We start from the raw sequence: 27416 nt of genomic DNA on the forward strand, positions 1-27416 counted from the left end.
GATTCTGTAAATTACTTTGGGCAGTATAGCCATTTTCACGATATTAATTCTTCCTAACCATGAACATGGAATGTTTCTCCATCTGTTTGTGTCCTCTCTGATTTCGTTGAGCAGTGGTTTGTAGTTCTCCTTGAAGAGGTCCCTTACATTCCTTGTGAGTTGTATTCCAAGGTATTTTATTCTTTTTGTAGCAATTGTGAATGGCAGTTCGCTCTTGATTTGGCTTTCTTTAAGTCTGTTATTGGTGTAGACGAATGCTTGTGATTTTTGCACATTGATTTTATATCCTGAGACTTTGCTGAAGTTGTTTATCAGTTTCAGGAGTTTTTGGGCTGAGGCGATGGGGTCTTCTAGGTATACTATCATGTCGTCTGCAAATAGAGACAATTTGGCTTCCACCTTTCCTATTTGAATACCCTTTATTTCTTTTTCTTGCCTGATTGCTCTGGCTAGAACTTCCAGTACTATATTGAATAGGAGTGGTGAGAGAGGGCATCCTTGTCTAGTACCAGATTTCAAAGGGAATGCTTCCAGTTTTTGCCCATTCAGTATGATATTGGCTGTTGGTTTGTCATAAATAGCTTTTATTACTTTGAGATACGTTCCATCGATACCGAGTTTATTGAGGGTTTTTAGCATAAAGGGCTGTTGAATTTTGTCAAATGCCTTCTCTGCGTCAATTGAGATAATCATGTGGTTTTTGTTTTTGGTTCTGTTTATGTGGTGAATTACGTTGATAGACTTGCGTATGTTGAACCAGCCTTGCATCCCTGGGATGAATCCTACTTGATCATGATGAATAAGTTTTTTGATTTGCTGTTGCAATCGGCTTGCCAATATTTTATTGAAGATTTTTGCATCTATGTTCATCATGGATATTGGCCTGAAGTTTTCTTTTCTCGTTGGGTCTCTGCCGGGTTTTGGTATCAGGATGATGTTGGTCTCATAAAATGATTTGGGAAGGATTCCCTCTTTTTGGATTGTTTGAAATAGTTTTAGAAGGAATGGTACCAGCTCCTCCTTGTGTGTCTGGTAGAATTCGGCTGTGAACCCATCTGGACCTGGGCTTTTTTTGTGAGGTAGGCTCTTAATTGCTGCCTCAACTTCAGACCTTGTTATTGGTCTATTCATAGTTTCAGCTTCCTCCTGGTTTAGGCTTGGGAGGACACAGGAGTCCAGGAATTTATCCATTTCTTCCAGGTTTACTAGTTTATGTGCATAGAGTTGTTTGTAATATTCTCTGATGATGGTTTGAATTTCTGTGGAATCTGTGGTGATTTCCCCTTTATCATTTTTTATTGCATCTATTTGGTTGTTCTCTCTTTTCTTTTTAATCAATCTGGCTAGTGGTCTGTCTATTTTGTTGATCTTTTCAAAAAACCAGCTCTTGGATTTATTGATTTTTTGAAGGGTTTTTCGTGTCTCAATCTCCTTCAGCTCAGCTCTGATCTTAGTAATTTCTTGTCTTCTGCTGGGTTTTGAGTTTTTTTGATCTTGCTCCTCTAGCTCTTTCAATTTTGACGATAGGGTGTCAATTTTGGATCTCTCCATTCTCCTCATATGGGCACTTCTTGCTATATACTTTCCTCTAGAGACTGCTTTAAATGTGTCCCAGAGGTTCTGGCACGTTGTGTCTTCGTTCTCATTGGTTTCGAAGAACTTCTTTATTTCTGCCTTCATTTCGTTGTTTATCCAGTCAACATTCAAGAGCCAGTTGTTCAGTTTCCATGAAGCTGTGCGGTTCTGGGTCGGTTTCTGAATTCTGAGTTCTAACTTGATTGCACTATGGTCTGAGAGGCTGTTTGTTATGATTTCAGTTGTTTTGCATTTGTTGAGCAGTGCTTTACTTCCAATTATGTGGTCAATTTTAGAGTAGGTGTGATGTGGTGCTGAGAAGAATGTGTATTCTGTGGATTTGGGGTGGAGAGTTCTGTAAATGTCCACCAGGTTTGCTTGCTCCAGGTCTGAGTTCAAGCCCTGGGTATCCTTGTTGATTTTCTGTCTGGTTGATTTAAAATGTATCTTTCTTATAAATTAAAAAAAATGTAAAATTTGTAAAAATTACTTTAAGTTTTAAATTAATTACATGATCCACCTTCTTCTTTTTAAAGTTTTAAAGGGGAGAAAACTTCCCAGTACACCATGCTCTAGGATCCTTCCCACATGTCATCTCAAGTCATGGCTGGCTGACTACTACTGAAAGTGGTATTAAATGCTTCAGACCTGACTACTGCCATCAGGGACACAAAAACCATCACGTGGTCAGTCTTAGGTACATATTATCCCTCTGAAGACCTTATTTTCCCATCTTGGCCCCATTTTAGTAGCGTCAAAAGACACAATGGCACATTCCTCAGCATATATGCATCAAATTATTTGCCTCTTCAGTAATGGGTTGAATCATAAGAAACTGTCAATATTTAATCCATAAAAAGACAATTTCATACGAATCAACCTAATATATAAGGGAACAATGATATTTCCATACAAATGCCATCTTGTCAGTGAGACCTTCTTTGAAGACTCTGTTCAAAATTAGACACACCTCCTCCCTCCCTCCATTTAAGTGCTTTGGGTCCCTCAGCACTGCTCTATTACTTCCTGATTTCCTCTCCACCATCCCTGCTTTACTTATCACTTAACAACTTACCACAATTCACTTATTTACTTTACTTATTGACTTTCAGTCTTGCGATGCCCTTCCCACTTGACTTTGAACTTAGTGAGAAATTTTCATCTTTTTTATTCAGGGATATATTCCCAGCATCTGGAACAAGGCCTGGCCCATGAGATGTTCAATAAACATTTGTTGAATGACTAACAAAATAATGTCTACAGTAGCAATAACCAGTTAACTAGGTTATCCTATTAATTAAAACAGTCACAAGGTGCATTTTTTCTCTTGTTAATAAGATTTAATATGAAATACAATACAAAAGCATCACTAACTTACCTTTTGTTCTTGTATCTGGGCCTTTACCACTTTGAACTCTGCGGACGGGGGCTTCTGATTGGCCACAAGCTCCTCAGTGTCTGCCATCCAGCTGAGCAGGGACTCCAGGGCATCCTGGAACCTCCCACAGTGCAGCAAGGCCTCCTGCAGCTGGGCTGCTCGCTGAGCGACCTGCAAAGCACCAATTGTTTCCACCTATTTACTTGTTTCACAAAATAATGAAATCTGCACACAGCCCACAACTTTACATGCTTATTTTCCCATGTGGTCACAAATTTTCTTTTCCTTTTCACTTAAAATTTACCCAAAATATTGATAGTAGGCAGGATAGGAGTGAAAAGCAGACAAAACTTAAGCAAGACAGCATGAAAATAAGGTTACCATCACAAATAGTGAACACAGAACATTTGATCTTTGAGATTTTCAAATTGTCTAATACATTCATGATTAGCAATGCATGATTCAAATATTTAGAGTTATTTTAAGAATAACACAGTAGTCATTTTATCAGTATCACTTTTTATTTCCTTCTGATAAATATCAGAGACAATTTTTCAAAGACTAAGAATAAAAGGAACTATTATAGCAGAGAGAATGAGAAATACATTTTGGTAGGCAAGAATAACAAAAGTGTCCAATTAAGTTCTGCTAACTCCAAGCTCTGGAGTCTTTTTTCAACAAACCAGGTCCTTTGTCTTCTAGTAAATGGAGTCTCTGTGTCCTAAATGGAGATATCCTATTGCTTGTCTCACAGATATTTTCCTTTGGGACTGAAAAAAGTAGTTGGCAAGATATTATAAGTGCTATGATTATATTTTTACCTGACACTGTATTCCAATTGAGTTTAAGGTGCACTACAATATGTATCAGACTTTAAAGAATGAGGAATGTAGTTTCAAGACCTGGCACCTGCTTAAGATTTCAATGAAAAGAAAACAAAAAGAGTAACTACCATTGCCACCACCAGATACGCACCGCCATCCCATAATAATATTCTGGTAATTTATGTCAATGTATAAGAGCTGCCTGCATTATCTCCCTAAGATATCAGAGCATTATTTCTAGTGTTTTCTCTCATGGGAATTTAGAAAAAGCCTGGATCTACAGCTTATAAGTAATTTAAAGTTGATGGTCTATAACGAGGGTGGCAGGACTTAGTCCAGGACAGACAAAAAGATAGCTTCTTTTGTTTGCACAATGTGAAATTAGTTGCCAATATTTGAAAATAGAAAGGCTTCACATAGAGAGATTTCCAGGTTATTTTGAAAGTAAACAGAATATCTGTCAACAGTGGGCCTATATCCCCACATGTCAATGATCTGCTGAAACTAAGTAGTGACCTGTACTCTTATAGATGCATGTGCCCATCACACCTGCACTGTTGGATCTGTGACCATGTCTTGATCAAAGCTGAGATAACAGCAGGCAGAGGCTGTCTTACCCAGTTTGCTTCCTCTCATTTAGATTCCCTACCTATCTCCAGTAGGCATCTGAGTTTCAGTCATCCAGTTTACGTTAGTATAGAAGAGTAAACATGTTTAGGAAAGTTTGGCTACTATAAATATGATTCATGGTCACAACAAATGCTCATGAATAATAATCAGCGAAAATAGCAACGTAGGGAATGAGAAAATTACCTTCTTATTGAGAGTCTTCCACCGTGCATTGACATCATCCAGGTCATGCTCTAAGCCCTGAGTGCTAGTGCTTTTAGCAGCACTCTGAATAAGACCTTGACCTAACCAATTTACATCTTGCTGTTTACCTTGCAAGGGTTCAATCTCTTCTTTCTGGAATACCTGCAGTTAAAAGATCAATAATTATATGAGTTATATTACCTGTCAACCACCATTTCTTTAGGCATTGGGCTGTGGAAATTATCAATTATTACAGAGGTAAAAATAATTTTTGTTGTTGTCTAGTCATAGGTCATAGCTACCTTCTGAAGAACAGAAAGAAACTAAATATAAATCCTTAGCATATCAAAAACATTTGAGGATACTAAATAATGATATTCTGAGTACACTTAATCAAGTTACTTATAAAACAAGAAGACAGTACCTGTCTCCTTTCTTTATTGCTTCATTATCATAGGATGAGAACTTTTCTGTTGTCCCAATTTAACTCTAGCAAAAGATTTACAAAAAATGCTAAAGAGCAAAAACATAAAATAAGAACAAAATCATCAAAGCAATCCTAATAGGCTCTCCTAAGAATGGCTGCTGCTAGCTGACAACTGAAGCTTGAGACTCACGTTGGAAATGGAAAATCATAGACAGGATGAGGTGAGCCAAGTGGCCAAAACACAGCTTGGCAGGAGGGCCAAAATGAAAAGATAGGAAAAGGAAAAATACACAGGCATGTGCTGCAATAATATGGATCCCTACACAAATAACTTCCTCAATGTCTGCGAAGCGGCCAGTGGACTCTCAAGAAGTACAAAGACCTCATCCCATGGATCCGATCACACACATCACTAGCACAGCAATGCTGGCTACTCCATGGTCAGTGTCACCCATACCTGCACTGTCAGGGATTTCCTAGCAATCTCTCCCTCCTTGCCTATCCCATCTCACTTATAGTCCCCCAGTTGCCTGTGACTGGCAAAGCATTTAATGTGTTAGATTAAAATACAAGTTCCATGAAAGCAGAAATTTCTATTTTCCTTACAGTAGTTCTATGACCTGGGCCTACTATGGTACCTAGCCTGTAATATGTATCCAATATTTATCTGCCAAATTAATATCAATAAGGAAATTTATATTTCTATCTTAGGTAGATGACATCAACCCCTTAACAGATGATACTGGGAGTAGACACATCAATATTATTATTATTTTTTGAGACAGGGCCTCACTCTGTCACCCATGCTGGAGGGCAGTGGTGCAATCACGGCTCACTGCAACCTCTGTCTCCCAGACTCAAGCGATCCTCCCACCTCAGCTTCCCCAGTAGCTGTGACCACAGGTGCATGTCATCATACCCAGCTAGATATAAAAAAAAATTTTTTTGTTTGTTTTTTGGTAGAGACAGGGTCCCATTATGTTGCTCAGGCTGGTCTCAAACTCCTGGACTTGAGCAACCCTCCTGCCTCAGCCTTGCAAAGTGCTGGGATTACAGGTGTGAGCCACCGTGTCTAGCTCAACTTCTTGATAGATAATATGCTTTTAATACAGGTCTTGGAGGACGCCATGAGGAAAATCAATTATTGGAACTAAGGAAGGAAAGTTTTACATAGATATTAAGGTGAAACACAGTTTAAGATTCTGAGTCACTATCTTGAATGGCACTATATAAATATACCAATGATTGGACAGTTAATCACAATACATGGAAACATAATAAAGGCACATATTAAAATAGCACTTAAGAAAAAATCACAGACACAGTATGAAAAAAAACTTTGAAAGATGTAAAGGCTGCAGGAGACAAATCCTCCGGACTCTGGTCTAAGGCCTAGCATACAGGATACTCCTGTGTTACTGTATAAGTGAGTAAATTAGAGAACAGCAAACAAATGAATGATCATTTTCTCTAAAATCTCCCCCTAGCTAAAAACTCATACTGCCTTTTCCACAGAAGGTACATATAGACAATTTCCATACTGGGTGTTTATATATAACAACAATAAATATTTAAAAAATCAATTACACATAATCAAATGAATTATAAGATTCACCCAAATCATTGAGGAAAAACTTAGGAAGTCTCCATCGTTTTGCAAAAAGATATAATTTGCCAAACATGTAAACAGAAACTTGCAACAAAGTGTTGAAGAAAGAATTCGGCATTATAATTCTATTTCATTTCTATACCACCTTCTAAGTTATAACTCTAGGACTAATAGCTTTGGATATGTTCTACTACTTACCAAAAAGTGGGGACAGGAGGTGAGGGGTATACAAAAACTGCCACATTTTAAATTCCAGGAACTTATAAATAAAGATTCAAGGAAATATTTTCTTTTCCCTCTTATATAGTTTTCAGGACAAAAAGGTAATAATAATGTTCTATTAAATTGCCTTAACCTCTGAAATTGGTTTTAATTTCAGGGGTATGTATAGAGCAGATCTAGGTAAATCTGATAATTTTCTAAAGTGCCACCAAAATACACTAAGGATTTAAAAAGGTAACTATGAAAGAGTATACACTCCACTAAGATTTGTTTTCTACAAATAAACTGAAATATCCTTTACAGAAAAAAATTAATTTGCTAATCTTTTAAATTATCATGCCAGTTACTGCATGCCTAAAAAATGGGCAAAACTAACAAGAACAATTATTTCATAGAGAAGAGAAACCATTCTGGTATTGTCTAAATTCCTTATCTCTCAATGTTAACAGCATACCTACGAAGAGAGACTTTCCCCCTAATCTAATCCATAGCACACAGGCATGAAGAGAAGCTTAAAATAAAATAAAATTACCTCTGAGGCAAAGTTTACCAGAAGAGTTCAGTAAAAGTACCAAAATAGCTGAACTTCAATCTGAGTGGGAAGAAAAAAATTACAGGCTTGGCAAACAACCTCTACTTATTACAAGGCTGCACCCTCTACTTTCTTACCTCATTCACCACTCACAAAAAGTTGGGAGCTATAACGCGTGCAAAGTACAGCAGGGTAACTCTACTCTCATATGCAGAGCTCCTGAGAGAAATTTTTCAAATATTTAAAAAAGGTCCTTAATGTGGATAGAGTAGTTTGCAGGCCACAACAATAAAATACTATGTTTGCACCTTCATGACCAAGCCTGTTCAAGCTTAATAAATCCAATATAACAGCCCTTAAATGGCACTGTCTCTACCACAATCTGTGTAAAAGCCTAATATTAACGTGTATTCACGGTGGAGGCCTTCGAAATAAAGGGGAATGGCCACCATCTGCACAATCAATAAGAGGACCCTGAACAGCTGGGAACAACAATTCTTCTCAAAAACAGTCCCTGGCTAATTTGTTATAATGGTCAATTTATCAATCTGTGGCATCTTGCAGGGTGCTAGTCAAACCCGCAAAACAAAAGTGTTGATTTGATTATTATTAGAAACACTAGTGACCACTTTGAAACAGAACCACAAACTTTTAGCAGAACCGCAAACTTTTGACACTGCAGAGTTTCACATTTCCATGAATTACCTGAACCAACTGAAAGCCATTGTAGACTGTGTCCAATATTCCTGCCTGGGCCCCTGTTTTTCTGGGTGCTGCTTTCTTTCTTGCTGCTATGAATTTCAGGGAGTACTTCATACGGAGCATTTCCCTCTCCTGGGGAGAAAGAGGAGCCTCCACTTCCTCTTTAGATGCAATGTTAGATTCTCCTGAATCATATTGTGTCAAAAGTGTCACATTTTCTACTACCCTGGTGCTACCACAATCTACATCACTCTCCCCAAGATCTGTGTGAGAGAGATCTAAATCTTGAGGGGCATCCTTTGTAAGTTCCCTACTTTGTTCTGTGATCTGGGATTCTCCTGGTCCGTATGTTTTCTCCTCTTCTCCAAGGTTAAAAATATGCTCACATTCTCCATTTGTTGGCGTAAGTAATGGGTCACACTTCACAGGCTTCTCTTTCAAATTATTCTGCAGGCAACAATTTTCATCATGGATTTCCCTTTGACCATTTACACGCTTTGCTTCCTCTAGTGGAGAAACATCATGTAAAATCATTTTGAAGTTTTCATCAGGGTGGGCACTTCGACATGAAAGTAGTGGGATTTTCTGTTCGCTAATGGAATTAACAGAAAAAAATGGTCTATATGGCTCTGTTACATGAATATCTTCAGCAGAAGACAAACTTCTAAATCGTGACTGGTCTCCAGTTAAAATGCCCTGTTTTTCTTCCGTCTCTGCTGGAGGGCTACATAAACCAGAGTCATCCTCCTCCGAAGTGAGAGAATTAGTACCCCATCTGCACTTGCTGGCCTTGGTAACAGTATCTGACATATCAGTAGGTTCAACAAAAGAGCTTTCACTTTTGTTTGCATAATCCATAAAATTGGCAGGAACAAACATTCGCCATGACCGTCTATGCTCTTTCTTTTCTGCATGAGATTTGGCTTTAGGTAATCCTGTGGTTCGGATGATATCACTATTTAGTTTGAGTGCATCAAAGATCATCTTTTCATCTAGTTTGTTAGCTTCCCGACCTCTCAGCTCAAATACACTGGAAGAAGTAAGGGCACCATTAGAGCATAAAGAACTAACATCCAGTGTTCTGTGACTGTAGGGTAAAGTTCGATCTGTAAAATGCCTGGAAGACAGGCTACCTTTTGAACCAGAGTCTATCTGTTCATTTAGTCTAACAGTATCATAGATTGACCGCTGTGGGACGTAGCAGTCTTCGATATTCAGGTCCTCCTCTTCTTCACCTTTCCCTACACACGGGGGATTCTGACGTAAACAGTCTGGTCTGCTGAGTGGCTTCCCCATATTGCAGATAGTTAAAACAAATATTGCAGCTCTTGACACAGGAAATAAGAAATAAGATAAAGCATCTTTCAAGAAATTATACTTCTGAACAGAGCTACAAAGTGTCTTCAGCATAAAGACACATGCTCCAATATGTCATAATATACATATGAGGTGTTTAAGGTCATCAGCAGTGCATCAGTATAAATGCAACTATCCTTTTACCTGGTTGATTTTAGGATGATTCTAAACAATAAAGTGCATCAATAACAGAGAACAAAAGCTCCTTTGTCCACCTTTCCCACCTCCCAAAGTTCCCTTTCACACACTCCAAAACACAGAAAAACACAAACACACACTTAACAGTGGCTCAAACACTCAGAACATTCCATCGTCAGTCCATTTCCCTTTTTAGTCTGATATTTCCAGATTAAAATTTTCAAATGAGCAAGCATTTGAAAATGTTAAAACAGGCTGAATGTTAATTTCGGCAGAGCTCTGGTTAACTGTAATCCACTTAAAGATGGCATGCAAAACTCCATCTTTCTAGTAAATAAACCATGCTCTAGAAATTTAAAAGACAAACACAGGGACCTGGTATTGTTCACATCAAGGCACAGAACAAATCTTCAGAGAAAATAAGTTAAGCCTAACGTTATGAGAAAGTTACATTTTTCTTTTACTCTTTTTTTTCTGGAGGAGTAGCTATAAATAAACTTGATTGAAAAGGCAGGTTTTCTTCCTGTTTTAAGCTTCTTCAATGCTAGTCAGAACTACTCAAAGGAAGAAAAAAAAAGACAGACTTTTAGACACCCAGGGCAGTACAATCCAGCAACCGTTTAAAGTAAACAGAAAGCATGGTGTACTATTAAGCTTCGCTCAGGAAAAAAAAAAAAAAAAAAAAAAAGCCATTTCCAAAGATTCTTATCTGGTCCTCCGTAGGAAGGCTTATTCCACCTGAGGCAAATGCAACAACGACGAGCTCCGCAGCTTCCTTTAAGGCACAGGCAGCGTAATTCCCATTCAGCAGAAAACCCAGGGAGTACGCTAGCCTTTGAAACTGACCAACTTCTGTAGCCGCAATGTGGCCTTCATTTCAGCTGGGGCAGAAGAGAAGGCGGTGGTGGAGGCAGCAGAAAGTGAACTCCGGCCGGGAACTCCGGCGCTGTCCGCGGCTCCTTAGGGCAGCACGGTGCCGGGCAGGCATCCTCTCCAGCCAGGGCGCTTCCTGCAACGCCCTCTCTCTTCAGGCACCATCTGCTGCGTCCCCGGGCCTGCCGGGCGCTCGGGAGCCGCAGCTCTCTCTACCACTTCGGTGCTACGCCCTCCCGTGACTTAACTTCGCAGTCATCTTTCCTCTGACTACTCGCTTCTTCCCGGGAGCCGGCGAGCGGTTTCAGTGGGAGGTACCTCGAAGCCGAGAGGTGGTGACATCAGCGCAAAGCAGGCCGAGTCCGGCGACTGGGGAGGGGGGCAGCTCGGGTTCAAAGACCGCGGAAACCCGGCCGACTACTTCAAAATGGGAAGGGATCCTTGGGCTTGTGGAGCCAGAACCTGGCACAGGGAGATCCACTAAGAAATTATTTTGTGAAGGTCCAGAGACCTCACTCATTTGAATAGTAAATGGGAAAGGAGGAGGGGGGCTACATAGGTCCCTATCTTTCAGTTGAAACCACGCTTTTACACTGAAGAATCTGATGTTTCAGCAGTATCTGTGATGCAAAGTGCAGATCACTTGGAAGTAGAAAGTGTTCTGCAGTTCCCGTTTGAAGCCCAAGTTCAAATCTAACTGTTTTCCAGAGTAAAAGTATTCCTACCAGCAAGAGGCTCTCAGCACTGCTGACATGAATATTAGTAGTTACTAATAACCATGCAGTACTCTTGAGGTTAACACAAGGCCCAAGGGCACTCACTGACTCCAGGCATTTAATAAACAAAATCACCTCCACAGATTTTTATCTATGGAACAACCTTTTTAAAATGCTGTTTGAAAATAAATTCAGCAAGCCAACTCTTTGTCTTTGTAGGAAAATTAATAGTTTTATTTAAATACAATCTAAACATTCTCTATTTTACAAAATAAACATCAGAGTATCACACACAGTTACAAATGAAGGTAAGTGGTCTGTCTTCAATCTCACAAAATAATCATTTGAATATTAACAAAAATGTGCTCTCTCCAAATAAAGAAGGCAGTTTTAGTAAAAACAACTTTATACTTTTTTGATAATTTTACAGAAAAGATGCGGGAGGAAACTTTTGTGCCTTTAATGAGAAAACATCTCAATATTAATTCTACAAACCTAAGAGTTAAATCTTTTTCAAAAAAAAATCTTTTCATAATTAAAACTCTTTATTGGTAACTCAATCATTCAACAATTATTAGATTATTAGATGCAACTCAGTATGTGGCCATCATTAAGTTGACTGTATATGACTGTAAAGAAAAAGAGAGACTTCAAAATATCCATCAACATCTCTATATCAATGCCCATTTTTCATGTTCAAGACGTGAAATATTTCAACAAGCACCTGATTCTGTGGTGTTCAAGCACACAGGTTGTAATGAGGCATTGATAAGAGAAAGAAAAATGTGCCGGGCGCGGTGGCTCAAGCCTGTAATCCCAGCACTTTGGGATGCTGAGGCGGGTGGATCACGAGGTCAACAGATGGAGATCATCCTGGTCAACATGGTGAAACCCGGTCTCTACTAAAAATACAAAAAATTAGCTGGGCACAGTGGCGTGTGCCTGTAATCCCAGCTACTCAGGAGGCTGAGGCAGGAGTATTGCCTGAACCCAGGAGGCGGAGGTTGCGGTGAGCCGAGATCACGCTATTGCGCTCCAGCCTGGGTAACAAGAGCGAAACTCCGTCTCAAAAAAAAAGGAAAAAAAAAAAAAAAGAGAGAAAGAAAAATGTTCTCATAGTTACCATCCTTGAACAGTGGATTGGGCGCTAGGCTGAGAAATAGTAGAGACCAAGAGTTTTACTCCCAACTGCAGCTCTCTTGATAAGTAAGCCTAGAAAACTACTTCCTCATGGCAATATGAATAATAAAGTTCCCTTGAAATCTGTATGAGTGCCTTTCTCTAAACACTCTAAAATCCTCACAGAACTTTTCATAATAAAGAATGGCTCTAATTCAGTCCACCTTAAGACTCTAACTCTGAATCATTAGCACAATATTATTCTAGGCTTATGAAATGCTAAGAGGAGCAACACATAACCTCACATTTGAGGTGGGCAGTACATTTTTAAAACTGCACAGATAATTCATTCATAAATTAAATGGTTAAAAAAAATAGTGCTCACTGTCTGCCAAACAACATGGTTTGCACTGGAAAAATGATGGTGTGAAGACACAGCCACCACTGTCCTTCTACCACTTACACTAGAGTGGGAATGTGAATGAGAAAATGGTTGTGTCCGTTTGGAAGTAAACAGTGCTATGGGAAAATATTCCCTAGTTAATTATGTTCAAGTATGTATCATTTATTTAATAACTGTTCCTTTTTTATTGAACTGATTTTTATTTATATTCTGATTCAGGTTAAAATTTGTACTGTTAACATTAAATTAAAATGTGTGACAATAATTTACATATATCTTTCTTACTTGAAATCACATTCCAAAGTCTTTTATCTGGATAACATGTAAGAGCTCACATATAGAGAGCAGAACCAGACTGGTTTATTTTTTTCCCCAAAAAATTGGTTTAGACGGCTACTATAAATGTTACAGTCTCTAATGTTAATAAAATCAAGATACATTACACCATGTTAAATATTAATCACAACATCCCATCCCTCACATTTTCTTTTTTTTGGAGACAGGGTCCTGCTCTGTTGCCCAGGCTGAAATGCAGTGGTGTGATCACAGCTCACTGCAGCCTTGACCTGAAAATAGGCAACACTATTATTTCATAATACAGAAATCATAATGCTGTTTTCAAAATGTAGCTTTACTTACTTTATGCAGCCTATTAGATATAATCCAGCTAAACTATCTACTAAAGCAGATGATTTCAGAAAAGTACAACTAATAACTGAATTGTAAGCAAAACAATTACATTTTCTCATTTTATATTCCTAAAGTTTAATTAAATCTTTTAAAAGAAAAGTCCCTGAAAAATGTTCCCACTAAGTGCAACAATGAAAATTTTATCATTCACATTTATTATTTCTAGATTTACTCATAGAAAAGAGCAATTTTATCAGCTGAAACAGAGTTTTTGGGGTTGAAGGATTGGAGGTTAAGTTCAATGTGCAGTAAGTGAAGAATGTCTGTAAGTAAATGCACTGTTATCCATGAATAACTCTTGGCCTGATAGCTCTTGAAATCAGGATTAGAAGTCAAACATGGATATGTGGTTGGCTACAAGTACAAAAACGGTCAGTAAGAGCAACAATTGTTCTTTCTAAAATAAATAAGCCATTAGCAAATGAAAACTGAAAGCATACTATGTTTTTCGTTTCAAACTATTAAATTTCTTTACATAAATGGCTAAAGGTTTCCAAAGATAGGCATCAAATGAATATGCAATAACTATTTATTTCATGGAAATATAGTTTATATATTTAGAAGAAAGTAGAATATTCTGACCCCACCACAAAATAAACCAATTTAGAAACACTTAAGAGATTCACTGACTGATCTTGACAGGAGTTTATCATGATGTGAACCTTAATTATTCTCTTTCATGAGCACTTGCTGTTCTTCCTGTAAGTTACTACAATGGTAAGACTATGCCTTTCCCATATCTTCAGTGAGGTTTTCTGGTGACAGTGAAAAAAACTTCTATGTAACAGGCGATGATTTTATATATATATATATATATATCTTATTAACTGATCTCTCTCTCTCTCTCTCTCTCTCTCTATATATATATATATATATAAAATTTCTCTCTCTATATATATAAAATTTCACATTTATTCTGTTTATATATAAAATGTCAAACAGTTCATTTAAAGAAAAGCTACCCAGCAAGCAAAAGCAATGCACACATATAATGGCCCTATTCAGTTTTCATCAGAGAAACAAAACCAAACAAAATCTGGAAATACTTTTCATATTAAAATACTGACAAAAGAAATAAACTAAGCTTGAAATGAAGACAACTGGAGATATGTGAGAATAGGATCTGTTGAGCACAGACATTTTCTTGTTGTATCCAATTCTTGAGCAGCACCAGAAGCTTTTCTCTTAATTTAAAATCACAGCATTTCCTTATCACACACTGTTATTAATGAATGGAGACCTAGATATTTTTTAAAGCATTTACCAGTCAAATATTCTTTTCAAGAAATCAATATACAATTTCATAACAACAAGGCAAGTTCTTCTCTGTCTCTTGCTCTCACACACACCTTTAAGCAACTTTCCATATTGATAAAATACATTATGAAGTTCTCTTTTTATCAAAGGAAGGACTATAATAATGACAGTAAATACCACAGTTTGGTTCTTTTGTTGGATCACTCTAAAATGGTAATATAGGTTTATCAAGGTAAAAGCAAAACAAAATAACAACTACCAAAAAAATCCTTCATTATAAAATCTCTGGCTGGAACTGCCTTCAGGACAACCCACTCTTAAATGAAGGAATGAAAGCAGCAAAACTGAAAAAGAACCACTGTTGCAAAGTTCTCCTTTGACAGCCCTTTCTGAGAAGTATGGTATATTTCTTGTGTTATATGAAAAAGAGGGCATCCACCTGTTATGCCTCGTTTGTGTGGATAAAAATCAGAGGGGTTAGTAATACCACACAGCAGATCAGCTCCATCTCTTCATAGCTAGGCGTGGTCTCTGCCTCAATAGGGCTTCTCTCTTGACCAGCATATGGAGAATTCCTTCTTCCCAAAATTGTTAAATGCCACTTTGCTGTGGGTTTGTTAAACAATGTGACCTTCCTATAAAAGCCATGCATCTAGTTACAGTGTCTATAGTGGAAATATTTTCACCATTAAAAAAACCAGAGAGAGGTATCATGCAACCCCTTTGCTAATATAGCTTCATTAACAAAAATCCAATCTATGAAGGAATTTTCCCTTACAAAAACCTCTTCTGCAACAGCTTTATCTAATTTCCTCATTGTCAATAAAAAATGGAGAATAATTTGTCGTTGGCTAAAGTACTATTAAAGCATTTTTGGACAATTTCATTTTAAATATAGTGATATCATAGAGGTTGTTTTTAGATCATTTGATAAACACCATAATAAGAATTTCTGCTCAAACTGCTTGTCTTCCTTAGCCACATGCTACTTGGCATTTTAGTTTACCTAATACTCATATAATGATGCCTGGGTTAAACAATGCCTTCACCTGCACCAGAGAAAATTTATTACAGTATAATTAGGCATATGTCCTCTCTTTGTCTCTGGTTTCAGCATGGCTTAAAAATCCTCTGCTCAATTAATTCTATGTCCATTTGAAAATAAAAAGAAATCTTCAGAGAGACTTGTACTGGAGATGTATTCATTCATTTGTGGGGAAAAAATGAATTAAAACTATGGCAGCAACAGAGTGTCCAAAAATAAACAGTAAGCAGGGTCTGAGGTAAGACATTTTTTTCAGAATGGTCTAGATCAAGGGTGTCCAGTCTTTTGGCTTCCCTGGGCCACAATGGAAGAAGAGTTGTCTTAGGCCACCCATAAAATACACTAACAGCAATGGCAGCTGATGAGCTTTAAAAAAATTTCATAATGTTATTTAAGAAAGTTTATGAATTTGTGTTGGGCCACATTCAAAGCCATCCTGGGCCACAGGTGGCTCATGGCCATGGGTTGGACTAGCTTGGCCTAGACAGAGGTGAGGAGGATACAGATTTAGCTAGGACTCATTAAAGCATCAAGTTTCTTTGATCTTCATTGAAATTAAATCAATTCAATATGATGATAATGGTTACTTCATGATGATCAGAAGACCTGCTTGGCTGTTAATCACATAATGGGAATCACTGGGATGCCTTCCTTGTATACAGCCAGTTATATATGCCTTTGATAAATAATAATGTGGAAATGTTAATATTACTTAATGTGGTTTAGATTTGAAGATAATCTTGAGCTAGGAATCTTCAGATAGGAGGTAGGGATTGAGGGAACACCAAAGGGGCTTCTTTCTTCCTACCTAGAGACAAACAGAATCACTCTGCCATTCATTCCACCCATTTATAACAGTGTGCACAGAATTTAACTGCAATCACAGAGAGGTGGAAGCAGAAAATCGTACTCTAACTTAACCAACAGAATAGAAAACACCTCACTCTTCAGACATGTTAGTTCAATGACTATTATTTGGAAGTAGAAAAACTTATGTACAACAGAACTTATATACAATCAAAATAGTTCTAAAACATCAAGCTAACTAACACAAAGATAACACCAATCTACTTTTAAAATCTCAGAAAAGTTTTCACTGAGTGAGTTAGGACATTTGCTTTACAATAGCATTTGCTTTAATTATTATGTTCGAGTTGGTATGAACATGAATGAATGAATTTTGTTCTTGTCCTTACTAGGAAACCTCAAGTAACTATTAATAGCTATTTCTTAAACTATAGAAAGAAGAACAGAATCAGGGAAGTCTATCAAACCTGTTTAAAATCCTCTATTATGGGCCCAGTGAATATAAGGCATCCCCTGCTGAGTAATTGGGTAATAGCTATTATTCTCAGTTCTGCTCACAAGGCACTTTATTTTGCATTAAGAAAAACTATTATAGGATTTTATCTGTGACATTAGGTTAAACTAAAGCTACCAGATAGATTAATGCCGAATTAGATTATATTTCAAAGTCAATAACGAAAACAGACTCAGTCCTTCACTTCTTTCCTGTGTCACTTTTAGGAAATATAACTAGCTTTTCACTCAAAAAAAATCATTCCATTTAAAAAGTTAAAAAAACTTACCAAAAATTGTGTTAAAACTAATATTTAGCAAAAGCCTAACGCCCAACAAAAACTAAATAAAGTACTGAATTGTAAACAAGTCAATGTACTACTTTAACCAAGAAAGATATAATCACTAAAGCAATGAAATATCTGGCTCCATCTCAGTAGCAGCAGTAGTGGTGATCACTGGAATCACCACCATCGACATCATCATCATCACCCTTATTGTGTCACAGCCCCTATATAACATCAGTTTCTAAGACTGTTTTACATGTTTATCTCATATGTCTCATAGCATCCAGTTTTATAGAACATGTTCCTGAAGTGGGTGTTCCTGGTATTTTGGATTAAAATGCAATGGCTGGCTATTCAGGCTAAATTAGGCTACAGCAAAGATGATTAGAAAATTCCCCAGAGAAAATACCAGATGTGAAACATGGGTGACAAAGTTTACACAAAGTATTAAGTCATTTTCATCAAAACAATCAGGTTCTGACACTACCTGTGTGACCTTGGACAAATCACTTAACCTCCTTAAGCCTTAGTTCTTCATAATAAGATGGGGAATAATAGTACCATCTACTTCTCATGACTCTTTACAGGATTAAAGATAAATTAAAATAGTGCTTGACACATAGTAAGCCTACAATAAATGTTAACTGCAGTAATTACTATTTTTAAAGAATACACAGGCACATACACAGATAAATGGAATTAGTGGTTATGTGAGCTACCATAATCATATTCTTGTCCTTTTTTACCTATGGCACTGGAATATACTAAATGCAGATTGTCTGTTTAAAACTTTTTTTAAAAGTCACTGGGTTTCAAGACACTGAACATAGGCCATGATATTCTTTACTGCTAAATTTCAATAAAATCAATCAACTCTTTCCAAATAATCTGAAAGCAAACAAACACAGCATGCTAAATGGTTTATTTGAGGAGAAATTATCACTCTATATTTCTTCACAATCAAATAAGACAATCTCTGCAGCAATTAATGGTAATGTTACTTATTTGGGCTTTTCAGTTTGCAAAACACTTTCAGTACAATGGTGAGAAAGTTCCTTCTATCTCTTGCTTTTTCTTCCTTTCAATTCTTACCCTGAAGAGCCAGGTTTTTCACTGTACTTGGGAACACCAAGGGGAAGGCACCCACAAGTGGCAGCACCAGTATTATTACTTTTGTCCACTGTTTTACATAGAAGCAGCAAAGATAAATGAAGGTCTTTTTTCCACACAAATGCACAGGAAACCGAGAGAAATCATTACGTCTCACAAAAACACTTAATGTGGTTAAATTTCCTTTGTATAAACACTGCTTGATTACTGTCATTTAATCTTTAAGATGCTGACAGGGTTCTATAGAAAATTCCAAACTTTCCTAATAAAGGAAGAGTTGCTCCCAAGATCTCTCCCAGTCTTTGATGCAGCAATTGCCACAGAACCATGTTTTTCTAATACAGGATTCTCTCATATGAAATCTTTATTTTGCCAATCAGAAATACAAAAATTTGACAGAGCAATAAAGGAGGTTAAGTCAACAGAAGGACGTTTCCTTCACCTTCAAGAATCAGGAAATAAATACGGAAACACAGATTTGTGAGCCTTGACGGAACTGGGCTTCAAAGGCATTTAATAAACCGCAAATAACCGTAACAGACAATACAAAGAAAAAGAAGGTATTTTTCAACATTCAGTCACCTAAATAATGTTATTAAAGATAAGCAAATGAAAGAGTATATCAAATATAACTGCATAGAATTTGGAAGTCCATTTGATTCATATTCATTTCTCAAAGAAAATAATTTATGGTTTTATAAATTGTTTTTATTTGCTCTTAGTTTATTCTTTATGCACTAATGGTGCAATATATCTTTGCCAGGAAAACACACCTCATAAATATAACAGGAGCTGTGGAAACCCTAAAGGTTTATATCAGCCCCATATAGAAAATTGCTTGTTATTTAGGACCCTTTGTTTCCAGAGATCAACCTGTCTTTGTCCCCTATAATGATGTGACTTCTGTTCTTACTATAATAAATAAGGCCAAATCCAATGACACAGAAACTGGCTCACTATTTTTATCAAATATTTCATTCATTAAGTGTCACTGAGCACTGTTGAGTGGCAGTTATTTCTTGGCACTGAGGAGCTTATATCATCCAATAAAAAAATAATTAACTTCTAATCCTCTGGGGCACGAACCCATGCTCTTTGTTTAATGAAACACAGATTATAACATGGAACTCCATACTGCCTTTAAAAATAGGAGTTTTTAGAAGAAAAAAGTCTGTGGAAGAAATTAAATCAAGAAGGATGGGAAGACAATATAAAAAGAAAGGGGAGAAAAGATGAAAATTCACCACTGAAGGAAATGCTGGGAGATAAACATCTGCAGTAGAGTTCAAACCAGGGCTGCGGTCACCATGGATGGCAGCTGTGAATGGTATCGGAAATGGACCCTGTGATGTCTGTTTCTGGCTTGCCTGGAACGCTGTCAAGCACTCTTTGACTCCCTTATTTTATCTCAGGCCTCATACTACAAAGGCCCAAATCTCCAGTAAGCTTGTAACTGCCCCACATGCCTGTGTGTTACCCCCATATATGCTCATTCTGGCTCAAATATTATATGACAATCATTATTACAAGGTTCTATGAAATAGGCAATCTCCTTTCTATACCAATTAGAAACTTCAATGACAATAGAAACACTTGGTAAAAATGAAGAATTCCCTACCTTGAACACGTCAAGCTGCTGATTAATTGTCTCTGTTTCCATACCAACAGGACCCTGTGACTCTTCATGTTCTTCAGCTTTCTGGAGCAGAGCAGAAAACTCTTTCAATTTGCTGTAAAATTCTTCAAGACGCGTAATTGTCCCTTCAACCTGCTCTTCTCTGGCTTGGGCTCGGTCCAGTAACTTGTTGCATTGTTTGCTTAACGCCTCCAAGTCCCTTTTGATTCCAACAAGGTCAGGAGAGGTTTCTTCCGTGGCCAACATCATCTTGCAGGTTTTATTGGCATTGTCGTTGCTTGCTATGAGGGCTTCTAGTTTCTTTAGAAAGGCTTTTATAGTTTCCTTTTGCTTTTGCAATGTTTCTGCATCTCTCCCCACTGGGGCCATGCTATCCAGTTCATCATCAAACTCTGCAAACTGAGAAAACATTTCTCGAATGGTATTCTGGAAATGCCCAATACCCTGAAGTTTGGTTTCTAAGAATGAACACTTTTCATCAACCTGCTGACTTAGTTCACTGTGCTCTTGAGCTATGGTTTCCACTTGTAATAAAATATCAGAGGTCCCCTTTGAGTCTGAGGCCTCTACCACAAGGTCCTGTGCAAGTCTTTTAGCCAAATCTACCTGATGCTTCAAGGCCTGAAGTGATTTCTGCTGAGTTTGCAACATGGTCAGGTATTTGTTACTGTAAGCCTGGGGTCCCAGGGAATCATGGACATCTAGCTGCTCCTTAGCACACTGAAGCTGTCTCTTAGATTCTTTGGAAACTTCTTGAAATTCTTTAAACTTCTGAGCCATGTTCTCCAGGGACAATTTCTTACTGTGAAGTTGCTCAGTGACCATGTCTACCTTCTGGATCAGTGACTTATTCTCATCTGTAACAACTTCTTTATCCACCTCACAGACACTGAGCAAGCTATTGGCTGTGTTGTTCAGTAATTCTACCATACCAAAGTGTTGGTCCATTTCCTTCTGCAGAGACTTTAACTTGGCAATAGAATTCTCTCCTTCAGCAGGATCCAAGCAAAATTTTATTTCCTCCAGGTTGTTTTGGCATTTGTCTATCCATGGCCGGAGAGTCTCCACTTGCTCTTTATACTTAAGGGCTTTTTCCAATGAATCTTTTAACCTGTTTTCTCTTTCTTTCACCTGCTTATTAAACGTATCCCAATTGGTTTTAATCATATTAAGCTGTGACTGTAAGGCTGCCTTCTCAGACCCTTGTGTTTTTAGTAACAGATTTTCACCGTCTGCAATGGTTTTTTCATAAATGTGAGACTGGGCAGTCAAAGTTTTACTGAAGTCTTTATGATCTTTAATTAATGATTCCAAGACATCTACTTTGGCAGATATTGGATGAGACTTGTTTTCCTCTTCTTTCTTTGTATCCAGCCAAGCTTGAAAATCTCTAGACATTTGCTGAAATTGATGAGAGCTTGCACAGGCTGACTGAAGGTGCTGGACATGATTCTCTGGAAATAAAATCACAAGATACGTTTATTTTATATCAAAATGTTAATTTAGTCTATGAAAAGCCAAAAGAAAAATGTCTGAATGAATAAATAGTATCATTGAAAAGCAAGCAAGGGCTTTTAGCAGTGACTATAAGAACTATGAGTGAACCTAAGTTACTGACAAAGGGGAAAAGAAGCAAGAGGTAGGCACAACAAGAAAATAAGCAATCAAGAAAAGATGTAGGAGATAGGTGAGAGGGGAAAACAAAGAATAAGTAAAAATGCATCAAGGTTCAGGGAGGGGTCATGCCACACATTGCCTGCTATGCTAGTGTCATCTCCATTCCAGTACGGAGAAGTGACAACAGCAAAGTTCTCAGTTACGGTGATAAACAATCCATCTCTTATCAATATGACTTTTTCATATCTATGTCTTTTCCATATTGTGGAGGCAACATAATGTAGCACATGAAAACCACAAGAATTTCTATCTTGGTTTAACCTCTTCAGAGCTGGAAGACCCCAGGCAAATCTCTAAGCCTAATTTCTACAACTGTAAATTGACAATATTAATAGTCGGTGTTGCACAGATTAAATTATAGTACATGTGGAGTTCATAGTTTAATACCTATAACACAAAAGTGTTCATACCATTAAAAATAATGATAATAGCTGATATTTACTATTGCTAATATCGTGTTAAATAAAGGAGTAAGTCTGAAACAGTTGCTGTGATCAGTAAATTCAATCAATTGAAACACATAACCTGAGTATTTACTAGGTGCAAGAAACTAGAAACTTTTCAAACAGAACAAATTTAACAACAAAATGTACCTTTTTTCACAGGGCTTTCTGAATTCTGATAACTCACTGCTACCTCTGACAAATATCAACACATCTGCCACAGAATTACAGCCACGGTGAGAGAGGAAAACAGTGACAAATGCGTCTCTTTCACACATTTCTTTAGAAAAGCTTTTTATGACAGGATAGACAAAGTAACAGCAGATGAGAAGATGATGCAAAGCCTTTTACTAACTAGTCATGTTTTTACTGGCAAAATGAGACTGACACACAGCAAAAAGCATTTACATCTTTTAAAAACCAGTTGGGATACTTGAGATTTTAAAAGGCCTTGAGGAGGTCAATTTTGCCAACAGATTACGTGTGCAGAATGACCATAACACTGCATGTGCCTATGAACACAAAACTGTTCTCTGCACTCCTGTGTTCATCCTCCTCTTCACTGATGTTCACAGTGGGGCAGAGTCTCTTTGGGGTCCTAGATTATTGGCAATATCTTGGAAATAGGCAATATATGACATCTATTTCTGTCCAGGAAATACATGTATTAAAAGTAAACAAACCTGCTTTCTGTTCAATATCTTTAAATGATTTTAAGATGCTTTCTAGTTGCCTACTAAGTTCTGCTTTCAAGTACTCTTCTTTAACCAGTGCTGACAAATCCTCACAGAGTGTCTGGGCCACTTTTATCTGCTTCCTTTCCTGCTGTATTTCCTGCTTCATTTTTTGGGCTGATTCCAACTGTTGGTTCATAGCATCAGGGTGCGTGCTCACAGCCAGACTGCTGCTGAGTTTATTATCCAAGTCATTCAGTTTATCAGAAAGGCTTCTCAGCAGGCTTTGATACTGTGTGCTTTTAACAATGGCTTGGTCAATCCAGTCACATCTGTCACTCAATTGCCCTGTTAGGCTATCCCATTTTTGGGTCACAGCTGCCAGTTGCTCTTTTACAATTCCATGTAAAGAAGGGTCTTCTCCAGGTCTGCTCAGAATGCCCTGACCAGCTGCTGTGAGCTGTTCATATTGAGGTTTCCGAGTGGCAAATTCTTGCAGCAGAATCTAAGGTACCAAGGGTAAATAAACACAAAGTATTACATAATTGATTGTAGAAAACATAGATTTAGTGTCCAAACAGACAGAAATGTTAATTATTTCTCTAGTTTTTGTTTTGTAGTTATCACTTTCCTACTTTTTGCTTACAGGCCAGTGCAATTATCTTCAATCCAAAGAGCTATGGTGCTTTGCAGAGATATCCTGTCTAAACTAATCCTATCCTCCTAAAGGGAAAATCTGGACAAAACGAACAAAAATTCATGTGTAAATTTTCATATAAAAAGAGAAACACTGCTGTTGAACAAGTTCACACAGCACTTACACCAAATTTGTTTTTACCCACTCATCTTTCTGTCATTGTAGGATTTTTGGAATACCCTATAAAATTTTACATGAAAGAAAATGCATAGCGATAAAGGTGTTAGAATATATTAACTCATGATGCATTGATTTGCAAAAGTTTTTGTAATATAAGATTTATTTTACAGTCCATATTATACAGGTTTTAGCCAACAAATCATGCCGGTCAGAATGTATAGGCTCAACCTGACTCATAAAATGAATGATCCAAAAATTTCATTCTTTTAGTATCATATTTTCTCTGTATTTTATTTATCTAGCTATCTCTGGAAGACTACCAAGACTAGTGACAATTATTTCTCCCCAGATATCAACTTTCATCTTTTATTTTTATTGTCTTTGGATTATGAACAGATATGAACTCAAACAACTGACTTTTACAAAAACTTATTTGAATTTACAGCTTATAAAACAGCCTCACTGCTCTAAACGCAGTACTCATACATTAAAAAAAAAACTAACTGAAACCACCACAGAGCTTCTGCTATTATACCTGACTATAAAAACATTAACATTAAAAAATGAAACTCAATTTTTGGATTTTTTTTTCCCCATCTGGATTTATTTGCTTTGTAACTATTCTAACAAACACCCTGGGTTTCAGGGTTCCCTCTCTGCTTCCCTTATTCTATGTCCTCTTCTTGTTCTCTCTCCCTCCATCAGGACTCAACTGCATGAGTTTTACAAGTTTCATTATCTACCAGCACAATCAAAATAAATAAAACCTCAAAAGAGTAATTTCTAACAGTAAAAACTATATACTAGTTTCTTATAAAGATATTACTTAATTGCATTAATACTTCAAAGAAGGCCCTTTTACCAGGATCTGTACCACCCACAATATGACTCAATTATCAGGAAACTTGGCCCATTCATGGGCTTCGAGGAGGCCTCTGGAATGCCTCATAGCTTTAGTTCTCTGGGGGATTCCCACTAATATCAGGACAGTGTCTCATGGGCATCTGAAACATTACATATATAGTTCAAAGCAGTTACATAAAATACATAACGACCAACGCTAATATATTTATAATGAAAACATTGGTCTCAGTAAGTCAAATTGCTGTGCACAAGAGATAGGTTATTAGGTAATACTCACCTGCACCTGCTGCCTTTGTGTGTTTAGCATATTTGGGTCAATTGACAAGGGCCCAAGAACACTGACCATAAGTTCTTTTTCCACAAGCCACTGTTTCAATTGAGCCTCTACGGTCTGGAATTGGGTTAGATTGTTGGAGGATTCTTCCAGTTTTTGTTGTCTATCAATTGTTAGTTGATTGAGTTCTTGCCACTTAGAATCTAAAAGAAAAAAAATAAAACTGGTGTTTGATTTTTTTGCATTTAACATGACTATATCTATGAGGACTGTATGACATGATTCAAAAATGATATCTAATGGCTATAATTCCATTTTTATGACTCTTGTTACATAGCTAATTAAAGGTCTAACCTAAGATTTTATAAGCTGATGGTTGTATGCCAACTGAAGTATAGGGAAAATAAACTTTGAATCTGATTTTAGAAAATATTGTAGAATATGGAATATTCATTAAAGCAGACAGGATTCTGAGATCTCTCATTCCTTCTATAGTTATAGTTTATTAAACTATAACTGACCTACTAGGACAATGAACAATAATCCTTTTAATATCAACTCTTCACTTATCCATTCTAGGCAAATTGCTCCCAAATTTGTATATCCCCAATTATTCTTTCCCATTCAAATTACACATTAACAACCAGCTTGCTGGAAAGTTCCAGTAGGAAGCCTCAACAATTAAATTCAACATTAAAAAAATAAAATTCATTATATTCCTCTCAAAACTGGTGGAGTTTTATGACTTTTAGATTTCTTTCAAAGTTTATCTTCTCTCCCATGTCATAAAGATGCAATAATTCAGAAAATTCTTTTATGAGCTTCCTAACTCTCTTATATCCTTGATCATAAAACCTTAAAGCCTTCCTTTACAGTCTCAATGCCATAACTCCATTTTGGCCTTCATCATGTGTTATTTTAAAGTATTTTTAATTTTTAAATTGATATCTAATAAATGTACATATTTTCAGAGGTCACGTGATAATTTAACACAGTCCATCCAGGTGATGAGGTAACATCATCATGGTTTACCTAGACCAGTAGTTCTCACACTTGAGCTACATAAGAATCACCTGGAGGCATCTTTAATACAGATTTCTGGACTCTGCCCTGAGTTTTTGATTCAATATGTCTGGAGTAGTATCTGAAATTCTGCATTTCTAAAAAAAAATTCCCAGGTGATTCTGCTGCTACTGATCCCAGGAGCACTACTGGGATCGGTAGCAGCAGTAGTTCTCCAGGTAGTAACACTTGGAAAAGTTGTTGAAAGTGTTGCTACTTGGAGAACTACTGACCTAGATTAGCAGTCTTCTAGCTGGTATCCCTGTTATTAGTGTTCTCAGCTGCAATCGCTTGTTTCTAAAACAATTTCCCTAAAAAAAGTCACTTTTTAAACTGTCACTTCCCTGCTCAAATGCTTTAATAACTAACTCCTCATCACCTATATGATAAAATCTGAAGACCTTTCCCTGACATTCGAAGCCTCCCACAATCTTTGAGGATTTGTACTCTGAGATGAATTCTCTAATCAAGCCCTGTTGATTTCACCCTTATAGTCCAAAGAGACTTTTGCTCACACACGCCCTGTGCCTACAATGCTATACCTCTTCTCCATATACCACAACCCTGTCCTTCCTTTATATTCCACTGGATTTACCCTCTGCTAGGAAGCTTTTTCTGCTCTCTCCATCCTCAGGACAGTAAGCTCCCTGCAGTTAAGAGTTACTGATCAGAGCACTTCTTCCAGCAATTCAACACAGTCACTCAATAAATATTCACTGACGGTACGATCAGTTGATTTGAGTTTTCATTTAATATAACACACTAAAGTGACAACTTTATAGTAGAACACAATCAGTGAAACCTTATCTAATAACATCATTCTATATGACATTTTCTGGTAAAACACAATCTGACAACAAAATAATTAAAGCGACAAATCAAGAGGGAAAAACACAAAAAATCAAGAAGCTTTTTTGAACTACATATTCCTAATTCCCACTCCTATACTAAAATATCTTGCTAATACTCTCCCTAGGTAATTCTAATAACCTAGAGGAGAGCCACTGAATTAGGGGCAAATTAATTACAACTTGATAGGAATCTCTATGGTTGGATTAAACGTATCTTTGAACATGAAGATCCCTTAGGGTAACCTTTTTCAAACTAAAATGTAGTTAGAGATTTCTACATTTATCATAGCACACCTGATGCTAAAGAAGGACAGTATTTAGATAAATATAATAAAACAGTTGAAAGTAAAATAATTATTATGATCATAATCTATACTTATATAGCACTTAATGTATGTCAGGTACTATTTGTTTGAGCCATTTACATTAACTTATTGAATTCTTCAAATCAAACTATGAAGTAGGGCAAATTATTACTGTTCTCTTATGCTTATTTTTTTTTCCTACCCCTTTTATACTAATTTTCTACATCACTGTAGTAATAAAACTTGGTAAGGTAATAGGGCTTGTAAAGAAAATGCAGTACTTATGAGGAGCAGTTTATACTCCTGTTTATACAGGGATGGGATGTGGGTGGGAGGATAACTTTGGATAAAAAAGTTGATTGGGAAGAGAAGAGTATAAAGTATGGAGCAGGAGGGCTCGCAGAAGTAACTCCATGAAGGAGAAGGGATCATACCTTT

The 27416-nt window shown here is 37.0% G+C and overlaps 2 protein-coding genes across 51 annotated transcripts in view; both read right to left on the reverse strand.

Moving 5' to 3' along the window:
• DST (dystonin) overlaps nucleotides 1-27416 on the reverse strand; it is a 505428-nt gene that overhangs the window by 76940 nt on the left and 401072 nt on the right. For all 50 annotated transcript variants that reach the window (XM_078369452.1, XM_008994605.4, XM_035295973.3 and 47 more), the window contains 5 exons: nucleotides 24764-24963; nucleotides 22815-23310; nucleotides 19994-21465; nucleotides 4591-4752; nucleotides 2954-3124 (listed from right to left, as the gene is read on the reverse strand). In XM_078369452.1, coding sequence (XP_078225578.1) covers nucleotides 2954-3124; nucleotides 4591-4752; nucleotides 19994-21465; nucleotides 22815-23310; nucleotides 24764-24963 — 2501 coding nt within the window. The remainder of the gene's footprint in view (nucleotides 1-2953; nucleotides 3125-4590; nucleotides 4753-19993; nucleotides 21466-22814; nucleotides 23311-24763; nucleotides 24964-27416) is intronic.
• Nucleotides 8008-9393, reverse strand: LOC144582157 (uncharacterized). The gene has a single exon (XM_078369460.1). It carries the CDS (start codon nucleotides 9376-9378, stop codon nucleotides 8032-8034), a length of 1347 nt encoding a protein of 448 aa, XP_078225586.1. The 5' UTR covers nucleotides 9379-9393; the 3' UTR covers nucleotides 8008-8031.

Source organism: Callithrix jacchus, chromosome 4, assembly GCF_049354715.1.
Source record: "Callithrix jacchus isolate 240 chromosome 4, calJac240_pri, whole genome shotgun sequence".
Classification (NCBI taxonomy): domain Eukaryota; kingdom Metazoa; phylum Chordata; class Mammalia; order Primates; family Cebidae; genus Callithrix; species Callithrix jacchus.